The sequence below is a fragment of the Molothrus aeneus genome, chromosome 15, assembly GCF_037042795.1.
Source record: "Molothrus aeneus isolate 106 chromosome 15, BPBGC_Maene_1.0, whole genome shotgun sequence".
Classification (NCBI taxonomy): domain Eukaryota; kingdom Metazoa; phylum Chordata; class Aves; order Passeriformes; family Icteridae; genus Molothrus; species Molothrus aeneus.
The window spans coordinates 493,120-505,526 of record NC_089660.1 but is presented as its reverse complement, the minus strand read 5'-3'; the positions used below and the strand labels follow the sequence as shown (position 1 = coordinate 505,526).

The 12,407-nt window shown below is 65.6% G+C and overlaps 1 protein-coding gene across 1 annotated transcript; it reads left to right on the top strand.

Annotated features, from left to right (window-relative positions):
• Positions 1-1,878: 1,878 nt before the first annotated feature.
• On the top strand, positions 1,879-3,166 carry POU4F3 (POU class 4 homeobox 3). Its single transcript, XM_066560247.1, has 2 exons — positions 1,879-1,998; positions 2,274-3,166. Exons 1-2 carry the CDS (start codon positions 1,879-1,881, stop codon positions 3,132-3,134), a joined length of 981 nt encoding a protein of 326 aa, XP_066416344.1. The 3' UTR covers positions 3,135-3,166.
• Positions 3,167-12,407: the final 9,241 nt, after the last annotated feature.

The window sequence follows — 12,407 nt, the reverse complement described above, 5'->3', positions numbered from 1 at the left end:
GCGTGCGGGGTCCCGGCAGCTTCTCCTCACCTGGGAGAGAGTGAAGCAACAGCAGAGAGACGGAGAAAGCTGCCAGTCCTGTGCGAGCACCCTCGGAGCCAGGGAGTCGGGCCCTGACGAGCAGGCGCTGGTCGGGCTCTGCATCCGCCCTTCGCATCTTCTTGTTTACTGGCGTTAACAGACAGCCCTAAATAAAAGGAGGGTTAAAACCAAAACAAAAGGCCTGAAATTTATCCCTCTATTAATTACTTCCAGCAAGCAGGGCCGCCTTTAAAGCGGTGCCACTTCAGATAAAACTTTCATGCAGCTATTTAGGGCCTCTGAAATATAAATGATTTCCTTTAAATGTTTTATCATAAATCAGGGCAGGCAGCTTCGCCACAACGCGCCGGTTTCCCTCGGTGGGAGGGAGTCGCTATCCCGGCCCGGCCCCTCGCCCCCGGCCCAGCGGCGGGACCCGGGTGGGGCGGAACGGGCCGGGAGAGAGGAGGGGTCGGGGCGAGCGGGCACGGGAGCGGAGCGGGCACGGGAGCGGAGCGGGAGGGAGCGGAGCGGGAGGGAGCGGAGCGGGCAGGGAGCGGAGCGGGCACGGGAGCGGAGCGGGCACGGGAGCGGAGCGGGAGGGAGCGGAGCGGGCACGGGAGCGGAGCGGGCACGGGAGCGGAGCGGGCACGGGCACGGAGCGGGCAGGGAGCGGAGCGGGAGGGAGCGGAGCGGGCACGGGAGCGGAGCAGGAGGGAGCGGAGCGGGCACAGGAGCGGAGCGGGAGGGAGCCGAGCGGGCACAGGAGCGGAGCGGGCAGGGAGCGGAGCGGGCAGGGAGCGGAGCGGGCTCGGGCACGGAGCGGGCACAGGAGCGGAGCGGGCAGGGAGCGGAGCGGGCACGGGAGCGGAGCGGGCAGGGAGCGGAGCGGGCAGGGAGCGGAGCGGGCACGGGAGCGGAGCGGGCAGGGAGCGGAGCGGGCAGGGAGAGGAGCGGGAGGCACGGGAGCGGAGCGGGCTGGGAGCAGCACGGCCCCGCCGCCGGCGCTGTCCGCGGTGCTGCGCCCCGCGCTCCCGTCCCGCCGCCGGCGCTGTCCGCACGGCGGGGCCGAGCCGCCCTGGAAGCCCCTTCCAGCCCGAGCCGTCCTTGATCCTGCGATCTGGGCTCGGTGCGTGTTTCCCAAAGGAATCCGTTTCACCACAGCAGCACCGCTTCTTTTCTCTGCCCGCGATCAGAGTCAGTAGTGTCAGTTTGTCAGAAACCAGACAGCAGCTCCTTCGGCTCTTGGTCTGTGTTTACCGAGGCTTATAAGACTTGGAAACTTTAAATTTCGGACTAAGTTTTATTTTTGCTTAAGAACTTCGAATTTTGCAAAATATTTGCATCTCTGGTGCCTCAAAGTACAGTAATGTCTGAAGATGTGTGAAGATTGGGAGAGCAAAACTGAAAGGGCCGCTCAGCAGTAGAACAATGCCAACTTCAGAGCCGCTTTCCTGGGGCTGGGTGTGGGGACGGCGGCCCCTCTGCTCCGAACGTCAGCCCGCGGGTTTAGCCCACGGAGAAACGCCCGCTCCTCCCCTCTTCCCCCGGGACCCGCCGGCCGAGGGAAGAGCGCGATTCCAGCGGGAGCGGCCCGGGGGCTGCGAGTCGCTCCCGGCCCCAGCGGGGGCTGAGGGCGGCGGGCCCCGGGGCACCGGAGGGTCTCGCCGCCCGTGCCCCGCCGGTGCTGCCGGGGCGCATCACGCGTGCGCGGCCGGTGTAAGATGAGTGCGGGAGCGCGGGCGGGGCGGGCGCCGGCGGAGCTCTGCCATCGAACACCGCTCGCTCGGGCAGTGCCGAGGGCAGACACAGCCCCGCGCCCATGCCCGGGGCCTGCCGCCCGCGGGCCGCGCCGAGATGATGGCCATGGACGCCAAGCAGCCCTTCGCCGTGCCCGCCGCCCTCCAGGAGCCCAAGTTCCCCAGCCTGCACGCTGGCAGCGAGGCGATGCGCAGAGTTTGCCTCCCGGCCCCGCAGGTACGTGGATGCAGCGCAATTCCCGCTCTGAGCCGCATTTTCTGACAGGCACCGGGTTAATGTTTTTTTCATGTCGGCAGCAGCATCGCGCGTCGCGGCTCCGCGCCCCCCCCCCGCGCCCGCCCCTGATCCGCGCCATGCGGAGCGGGGCCGCTGTCTTGCTATTAATTTTTATGACCTGAGCTCCGGGGAGGACCCGCGGTGCCGGGGCCGGTTTTTCAGGCGGAGATGACAGAATTCCCCACTGACCTCGCCATGCGTGCTCTTGCTCGCAGCTGCAGGGCAATATATTTGGGAGCTTCGATGAGAGCCTGCTGGCCCGCGCCGAGGCGCTGGCGGCCGCGGACATCGCCCCCCACGCCAAGGGCCACCACCTGCACCCTCACTTCAAGCCGGACGCCGCCTTCCACGCCATGAGCGGCGTCCCCTGCGCCGCCGCCGCCCTCCCGCACCCCGCCGCCCTCGCCGCCCACCCGCACCCGCTCCCGCACCCGGCGCTGGACGGCGGCGACCTGCTGGAGCACCTCTCGCCGTCGCTGGCCGTGGCGGGGCTGGCCGAGCCCCCCGCGCTGCCCGCGCCGCTGCCGCCGCCGCCGCTGCCCGCCGCCGCCGCGGGACCCCTGCCCGTGCCCGTGGGCGCCCCGGGGGCTCCCGCGCCCGCCGCGGACCCGCGGGAGCTGGAGGCGTTCGCCGAGCGGTTCAAGCAGCGCCGGGTGCGGCTGGGGGTGACCCAGGCCGACGTGGGGGCGGCGCTGGCGGCGCTGAAGCTGCCGGGCGTGGGCTCGCTCAGCCAGAGCACGATCTGCCGCTTCGAGTCGCTGACGCTGTCGCACAACAACATGACGGCGCTGCGGCCGGTGCTCCAGGCCTGGCTGGAGGGCGCCGAGGCCGCCCGGCGCGCCCGCCCCGCCGGCCCCGACCCGCCGCCCGGCGCCGAGCGCAAGCGCCGGCGGACCTCGATCGCCGCGCCCGAGCGGCGCTCGCTGGAGGCGTATTTCGCTCTGCAGCCTCGTCCCTCGGCCGAGAAGATCGCGGCCATCGCCGAGAAGCTGGACCTCAAGAAGAACGTGGTGCGCGTCTGGTTCTGCAACCAGCGCCAGAAGCAGAAGCGCATGAAGTACTCGGCGGTGCACTGACGGCCCCGGCCCCGACCGCCCCGGCGGCGCGGCCCGAGAGCCGGGACGGGACGGGACGGGACGGGACGGGACGGGACGGGACGGGATGGGACGGGACGGGGAGGGACGGGGCGGGGAGGGACGGACTGCCCTGAGCGCGCCCCGGCCCGGCCCGGGACAGGAGCCCGGCCCGGGACAGGAGCCCGGCCCGGGACAGGAGCCCGGCGGGGCGCGGAGCCGCGGAGCGGAGAGGCGCGGCCAGCATTCCGCGGGTCCCCGAACTGCTCTGGCGGCGGCCGAGGCCTCGGGGGCGCCGCCCGGCAGAGCCGCTCCCACCGCGCCCGCCGTCCCGCCCCGTCCCGCCGCGGCGAGCGAGCCCCGCGCCCCGCTCCCTAATAAAGCTTTATTTTTCAACCCGCCGGGACGTGTCGTTCCTCGCCGCCCCGCGCCGCAGCGCCGACGGGAATACCCGAAATGATCTGCAAGAGCAATGGCACCCTCAATAAGCGCCCCTCAGCGGGGCGACGCCCCGGGACACGGGACCGGCTTCGCTCCGCGGGCCCCGCGCCGCCCCCGGCCCCGGGGAAACGGAAACATCCCCCCGCCAAAGCCGATGCCGGGTTCGTTTCTGAAAGTGTTCAGGAGGGGGAAAGGGCTTTTATTTGCGATTCCCAGAAGCACCTTAACGATCAAAGATTAATGTTCGAAGCGTGAGCCTCCTCTGGATGTTCCACTTTAGCATTTCAATGAGTGACAAACATCGAACTTGAGAACTGGGTCTCGTCCTCCTCCCCCGTCAGGAAACGATCTCACGAATTCACCTTTTCCTAACTCTCTTCCTCGCATCGCGTTTTCCCAATCATCCTCAGCGACTTTTCCCCAATCAAACGTCCTTTAACAAAAAATGCCCTTATGCCATTACATTATATTGTGGGCTCTGAAAATTTAGAGTAAGGGCAACGCACTATAAAGAAGGCAGCTCCGACGGCATCTTCCCCCGCAGCTGCGGGCTCCAGGCCCGTGTTTTTACATCCCCGTAGGATGTGCCTTTATCTCTTCCCTCGTTCTCGTGTGTGTCCGGGAGCTGCCCCCGCCTTGCCCCGGGCTGGGGACTGGCCCCGCGGCCGCCGGGGCGCCGGAGGAGCGGGCACGGCCCCGCCGGGGGTCGGTGGCGGGAGCGGGGCCGGGAGCCTTTCCTGGCACGGGAATGGAGACCCAGCCCAGATCCGCCTCACGTCTTTTGTGTTGCAGCAGAAAGAACCGCTAGCGCTGCTCTCGGACGGGATCCGTGTCCCCCCGGCTCGGGTTAAACCCGGTGCGAGCCTCGCCGAGCCCGCTCCTAGCCGGCAGTGCAGAACGCCCTCACTCACGGCTCACGGCCCCACCTCTGTCCCTGCACACCTGCAGAGGGGACATCGGACCGGGCTTGCTCCCACAACGGCAAAGGGATCACCGCTGTCTCTCTTGGGGCTGATCTTGTGCTGCCTAGCTTTGTGGGTTTGGACGTTTCCATGTTTGTTCCTTTTGCACAGCTCTGGAGAGTGCCTTAAAGATGCAAAACAAATCCTAAACGAACTTTCCCAAACCCGCAGCTACTGTCCCACAAAGCAGCTCCTCTGAGCTCCTCCTCACCTCCAACAGGTTCGCCAGGGACACCTTAAGCCCCTTGACCTTTTAGCTCACCTTCCCTCCCTCCCTCCCTCCCTCCCTCCCTCCCTCCCTCCCTCCCTCCCTCCCTCCCTCCCTCCCTCCCTCCCTCCCTCCCTCCCTCCCTCCCTCCCTCCCTCCCTCCCTCCCTCCCTCCCGGCTCCTTTTCTCGCGGCAGTGCTCTGGACGGGGGGCTCTGCCCAGATTTCACACACAGGACCTGACCCCTTCGTTTGAGATTGACTTTGGAGGTCAGGCACGTCCTGGTTGGTCATCACTGATGCCTTAGTCTGCCCCTGGGTTTGGCTCCCAAAGCTCTGGTGCTCTGGGTTAAACCCATTGTGATACGGGAAGCTCATTTAATCTTCCTGGAGCTGGGGATGAGCTTCTCTCAGCATCGGCCGAAGAGTTCGGAACCGGTATTTAATGCTGAAGAGGCACAAAGAAGCTGCCCGCGTTTTCCCTCAGGATGACGAGCAGTGCCCCGGAGCCAGTGAGCGTCACCAGCAGGGGATGGGAGGCAGGATGGAGCCAGCGCTCGGAATTCCGGGTTTGTGGGAGGTTGCCACCACATCACAGCCCCGCTCTCCCCGCTGCCCCATCTCTCTCTCCAGGTGCCTGGGGATCAGGACTCGCAATTTTCTTGGGGCTGGGGCTCCTTGTCCTGGGCAGTAGGTCTGTGGGATCCACCTGGGACACTTGATTCTTCAAAACACACCCCATGCACAAACCCCCATCTCCCACAGGTGAAATGAAAAATGCCGGAGAAATTTGCTGAGAAAGGGAATTCCCTCTCAGTGACAGCCCAGATAAAGGGGAAGGGGAAACCTGCTGAAATAGGAAATACCCAGTACACGTGTGAGATTCAGCAGGCAAACTCCCTGTCTATGGTTTCTGAACCACTAACAATTGATTTATTATTTTTTCCCCATTCCATGCTTGCTCCTTAATATCCTGCTCTCTGTCTCCCGGGATCTGTGCACAGGAGATGAAAGCACAGAAAACCAAACAAGCCATTGGCGCTACTCACTCAATTGATTTTTACACAAAATTTGCCTTCATGCACAAAGGATGGAAAAATGATCCCATTAATAATGAATAACAAAAACAAATGCAGGGAGGAAATCAATAGCAGCACATCTGATAACACGAGGGGGCAGGGGGGAGCTCCTAGATGTACAAAAGCATCTGTGAGAAGGAGGGGGGAGAGAGGAGAGAGGGCTCAGGGGCTCGGGGGGCTCGGGAGCAAGGCAGCAGGTGCTGTGGGGCAGGTGGGAATTGTGTGTGTGTGTGTGTGTGTGTGTGTGTGTGTGTGTGTGTGTGCGCGCGCACATACGTGTGCACATACGTGTGAGTGGGTGTGTGCACGTCCCCACCAGACACCAATGTCCTGGGGGAGCAGCAGGACCTGCTGCTGAGGGTCCTGGCTTGGCGTAGAGCCAAGCCCACGCTCATGATGGTCCAAGAAGCAGCCACTGGCAAGGAGAGCGGGAGCTGGAGCTGCAGCCATGCTGCTTTCCCAGAGAACACTGGTTTGCAGCTGCAAAATTCCAAACTTCCAGTCCCCTTTTCCTTCACACGTTCTGCCCTCAGTGTTTCCCTTCTCCTGGGTTTTCAAGGACCTTTGTCCTCCCAAGGAGACACATTCAGTTTGAGATGAAAAATGTTCCTTAGGACAGTGGTTTCTGCTGCTGCCCAGGCTTTGCTCCGGGCCCTGGGCTGGGAGCTGTGGTCCCCACGGTCTGCAGCTGGGAGAGCTGGGGCTCTGGGATGAGAGAGCAGCAGGGTGCTGGGGCCAGAGCACTGGGACCAGCCCCTGGCACTGCCTGCCCCCGGCAGTGCTGCCCAGGCCCAGAGTGGGTCACTGTTTGTCAGTGTTGGAGGAGAGAGATCTCTGTCCATTTACTCTGGACAGCTGGGAAGGGAACCAAGGCACCACCTTCCATCAGAGCTCAGCATTCGGAGCTCAGCGAGGGAAGTGAATAACTCAGTCCCTGCTTAGAGTGGAGAGGTTTTTGGTTTCAGTGGAATCACCTTGGTGCAGCTCCCCATATCGCTGTGCTTGGGGTGGATGCTCCCGCCGGGCAGGTGAGCCGCTCCGGGGTCAGCCCAGGCAAAAGCCCCTGGAGGGGTGGGCACGCAGCGCTGTCCCCTGCCAGCGGGGCATGTGTGCCAGTCGTGTAGGATTAGTGGCTCCATGCTGCAGTCAGGTTGAACGCCACGTGCAGGCACGTTAACATGGAAAACACATTAGCCCCCGCCGAGGAAACCTGAGCAAATTGGCCATGAGATGAGGCATCCTGGGATTTCACACCGATGCCATTCCTGAGACAGGACAGCCGAGCCGGGGCCTGAGGAGCGGGGTGGCTCCGGTTCGCCGCAGTCCCGGGCAGCCAAAGGAGCGGCGGATCGGAGCAGCCCCTGGAATGGCACGGAGCCGTCAGCGAGCCCCCGCCCCGCCGCGGGAACGGCAGCGAGGGCGCGTCTGGCCGCAGCTCGGAGCCAGCCCTGAACCTCATGAAATATTAACCCCGAGCCGGAGCGCGCCTGGTCTCTGGGGGAAGGAGGCGCGTTCGCAGCGCTGCGGGGACGATGTCACGCGCGGCCAGCACAAACCCGCGTGTCCTGCGGGGAGGGGACACGGAGGAGCCCCGGCTGTCCCCTCAGCCCACCCTGCGCCACTGCCTGCTCTGGGGCAGCACGGGGCGGCTCCGGGAGCCCGGCCAGCCCCGGCCGGACCGGGGGAGCCCGGCCAGCCCCGAACCGGACCGGGGGAGCCCGGCCAGCCCCGTCCGGACCGGGTGCGCCACGGGCTCCGGGGACGGAGCTCCCGCAGCCCGGAGGAGAAGCCCGCGGCAGGACGGGCTGGAGGAGGGCGCTCGGGGGGACCAGAACTCGTGGTCAGGAGCCGGAGAAGAGCCTGGCATGAGAAGGGAAGCGAGCACGGCATCTCCAAGCCCGTGGGAAGCCCCCGCCTGCTCCGGCCAGGAGCTCCAGCCGCGGCACCGAGCTGCTCGGCTCCGCCGAGGGACCCGGCTCTGAGCCCGTCCCGTGGCCCGTCCCGTGGCCCGTCCCGTGGCCCGTCCCGTGGCCCGTTCCGTGGCCCGTCCCGTGGCCCGTCCCGTGGCCCGTCCCCGGGCCGGCGCGGGGCCGGCGCGGCCGCGGCAGCAGCGCGGAGAGCACGGGAGAGCGGCAGCACCCAGGCACATCAATATTTCATAAAATGCCAGCAGCAACAGAGGGAGAGAGGGACGGGGAGCAGAGCAGAATATCGCACAGCTTTTTACTGGTCTTTTTCTATTAGTGTCAGCTCTGCGGCTGGTTTCAGACAGGAGAACTTTCCCCGGATGCTCCCAGAATTTCGGGGTGTGGCCGAGCGCCCTCCCGGCCAGGCTCTGCTCCCAGCTCTGCCCTGGCTGATGCAGCCACGGGACTCCGACGCTTTCAGAAGACTCGCAGGGCCAGTGGCACTGTCCTCGCTGGCCAAGGAGCTGCGAGAGGCGCTGTGCTGCCGGCAGCCGGGCTGGCTCTGCCCTGCTGGGCTCTTTGCAGCCATCACCTCGTTTGGGCTAACCCCTGCTCTGACTCAGGGCACCTCCCAGGCCTCCCGCCCATCTGCTGCTCTTACCATGGCTGAGCCTGCACCCCTCTTCCCCGTGTAGGAGGGACTCTGCAGGCTCCATGTGTAGAGACAAATGAGATGTTTTCAGGTAAATACAGGGAAAGCCTGGGACCAAACCGGGGAGCTCCGTGCCCAGAGCCTGGGTGCAGCACACTGAGCCATGCTGTGCCCACGGACAGGGAGGTGCCCTGTTAAATTTCAGTAATGCCCAGACCCATTTGCTCCCCACAATGCCCAGATGATGCCTCACATGCCCTCAGAACGGGCCAGCCCAGCTCCAAGGCCAAGCAGGGACACAGCAGCCATGGCCCCCAAGGTCCCCGTGGCTGGAGGGGATGGGGGGACCCCCAATGGCTTCAGCCCCAGCAGCGAACTGTGAGGGGGCTGGGAAATCGGGGGCACCTCGGCGCCAGCAGGAGCCTCCCCCTCTGCCACCCCCAGCACGGGGGCATCTGGGGCTCTCCCCGGCAGATGCTGGCACCGCAGCAGCCCAGAGGCCCTGCAGACAGCCCAGGGCAAAATTTTTAATTTGTCATCACACTTCAACCTGAAATCTGAAAAAATTAAAAAAGAATGGCAGGATGTTGGCGTCTCTGAGACGACACAGCCCCACAGCTGCTGCAGCTCCACGGCAGGGGCCAGCGCCAGCAGTGGGAGCCACAGCAGCTCAGGGGCTGCCACACTAAGCCAGAGGGAACCTTGGAGCAGAAACCAGCCCACGGCACAGAGCTGCAATGAGGATGAGGAACACCACTCACCTTGGACCAAGAAAACACAAGAACATGGGCAGGTTTGAGAAGGAGCACCCACCCTGGAGGGTTTCAGGACTCCTTCCTATATGCCTGGCAGAGAAGTCAGACTGTGTCACAAACAGCCTTTTAAAAACTACAGAGATCCAAATATTTGAGAAAGTTCCTGGTTTAAAACCTCCCTGGGAACAATTTCTGGGGCAGCAGCAGCAGCAGTGGCAGCAGCACAGCAGCTCTGTGCTGGTATCTGGCACAGCACAGCCAGCAGCTTTCCAGCCAGGGGACAACGGCCCTGGGGAGGACTGGCAGCACAGACAGGGGTACCAGGGCTGCAGACTTCTCTGGAAAACCTGGACACCCCGTGTACCCACAGCCATTTGCAGAATTCCATCAGCAGATCCACTGGCTCTGCAGTGGGTGGGGTGTGTTTGGGATTCCCTGGAGAGATTTCCCCTGGCTCCAGTGCTTGCCACAGCTCCATTCCCCAAGGAGCATGGCCAGCAATATCCTCCCAGCTCCAGGAGCAGTGCCACAGCTTCCTGAGGGATTAACAGAGCCTCTGCTCAGTCCCCTGGCACCTGCACCCCAGAGCCCACCAGGAGTCAGGGAGGGTGTCCAGGCAAACAGTGAGCTGAGCCACTGGAATTCTTGTTTTCAATGAAATCCAGGGAAGTGCGTATCAATCACAGTAAATTGTACTGCTGCCAGGAGCCACGTCCTGCAGCACAGGGAGCTGCCAGCAGATTCGTCAAAGTGACTCATGTTTTGCAGCTCACCATTAACTACCTGCTCCCGAAGGAGCTGCAGTTCGACAATTCCTGACTGGAATGTTGTGAGAACACAAAGGTGAGGGGGCTGGCGTACAGCAGCAGCTCCAGCCCCCCCGAACCTGCGAGAGGGCCCTGCAGCTGCTCCTGCTAGCTTGACATCAATAAAACATGGAGACAACCAGGGAGCGGGGAGATAAAAGAGGATGAAAGACGCGTGGAAGACAGGCAGCCCCACGGTGTGCGGGGGATTTGAGCACTCGTGGGCAAAACCGGTTTTAAAGTCTGCCGTCAGAAAGGGCCGGGGAGGGGGATGCGGTGGGGACGGGGCGGGAGGGACACCCGACTGCATCCCCTGCCCTGGCACAGCGAGCGGGCACCGTGCCCTGCATCCCCCGGGCACTGAGGCCCTGGCTGCACCACCCGGACACCGAGCAGGACACACGGGGAGCCTCAGCACCCCCTGACCTGCCCCACACCCTCACCGAGGCAGCAGCCTCAAGCCAAACACACGAATAAAGACTCCACAGCAAACTCAGAGCGTGCAAAAGTCTCTGTGGCTCAGCACCGCCAAAAGGCCCCCCCCGCAATTCCTTATTGCCATGATCTAAGCAAAGACAGATCTTTTTATTGAGAGCAGGAGAGGAATGGGAAATGTGGGATCACAGAACCAGCTGGGGACGGAAGGGCCTGACGGACGGTCACCACCGGACTGTGTCCCGGGAACGCGGCCCTGCCCTCGGCCATCCGGGGCTCCTTCGCACCGAGCGCTGCAGCTGCCCCGCTTGATGTCCCCGCCGTGCCGAGCGCTCCCGGTGCCGGCAGCGCTCCCCGCACGGCTTACCCGTAACTCCGGGCTTTCCCGGTGTCGCTGCCGAGCGTCCCCAGGAGGAGCCGCTCGCTCTCCCGTGCCAGGGTGGGGGTCACGGGCACCCGGGACAGGGCGGGCGCAGACGGGCGGTGCCTCCCCCGCTGCTCCGTTCTCGTCCCGGTCCCGCGTGCCGGGCTCCCGGGCGGACTCGCCACGCTCCTCGGAGGCCCCCGCATCGCCCGGACCCCCGAGACCCCGCGGACTCCCGGATCCCCCTGGACTCCTAGGACCTCCCGGACGCCCCGAGCCCCCCGGACCCCCCGGGTCCCTCGGAGCCCCCGGACTCCCCGGACCCCCAGGATCCCCCGCATCCCTCGGAGCCCCCCCGGACCCCCCGCATCCCTCGGAGCCTCCCCGGGTCCCCCGGAGCCCCCGTGCGCACAGCGCCCCCTAGCGGCCGCCGGGCTCCCCCTCCAGGATAGTTCATTGGCTCCGTGACCCGTGACGTCACGGGGCGGGACATTCCCTATTTGGTTGCGGGGGGGCGCGCACCGCCGGCTGCGGGCGGTGATTGGTGCACGCGGTTCCGACCGCTGATTGGATGCTGCTCCTCCCCTTCCCTCTACGGTGTGAGAGTCACTTCCGGTTCTCTCCCCGGGTCGCGCCTCACGTGACCCCAGGCGCGAGCGGCGCGGGCCAATCGCGGCGCGCCCGGCTCCCCCCATTCAAAGCCGGCGGGCGCGGCGGCCAATGGCGGCGCGGGCTCGGCCCCGCGCGCGCTGACGGGCGGGCGGGGCGGCCAATGGGAGGCGGCGGGGCCCGCGCGGGGCGGGGCGGGTGCGCGCGACGGTGGCGGCCATGGCGGAGCGGGGCGGCGGCGGCGACGGGGAGGCGGCGGCAGCGGCGGGCGAGCGTTTCGGCACCGACCTCCGGTACGGCTGAGCCAGGCCGGGCCGGGGCTTGGCTGCCGCGCGGGGCCGGGTGCGGGGGGGCGGGCGGCGGGAGCTCTCCCGCCTCCTTTCCCGGCCCCGCGTGCGGCGGGACGGGCCCTGTTCCCGCTCGCCGGGCCGGGGCCGCTCCGGGGCGGGGGCCGGCGGGACGCGGACACACCGTGTCTGGCGTGGCCCTCCGTCTGACAACCTTGGGTTCTCTCGGCTCTGTTTCTCATGCGCCCGTGGTACCGCAGTGCGCTCAGGGGCGGGTGAAGCCGTCCCCGGGCCCCGGGGGAGCCGCTCCGAAGCCGTTCTGCCCGCTCCTGAAGGCCGAGGGCTCTCCGAGAGCCCGTGCGAGGGCCAGGCTCCGCCTGTAGGGACACCGAGTCCCCGGCAGCCCCTGGCAGAGCCGGCCCCGCCGGGCCCCGCCGGCTGCCGCGGCTCGGGACGCACCGGCAGCAGGAGCCGGAGCCCCGGCCGTGCTCGGGGAGCTCCGGCAGATAAGGAAGGATGCGCTTCCTAGGGGCTGCGTACCCCATCCCAGCTCCGGGTGTCCATTAACATGGGGGGAAATTCACAGTGAGGACTGATAACCCTGAATTGTGTAGCAGAAGTGCATCTTGAGATAGTTGCACAGTTGACTTCACCCACTAAACACGGCATGCTGTGCTCTGCTGTTGGTGCCGCCCGGGTTTCCCGGTCCCTGTCGCAGCGGTTTCCTCCCCGGCAGCAGCAGTGACCGTGTTCCCGTGCCTCTCTCCCCAGG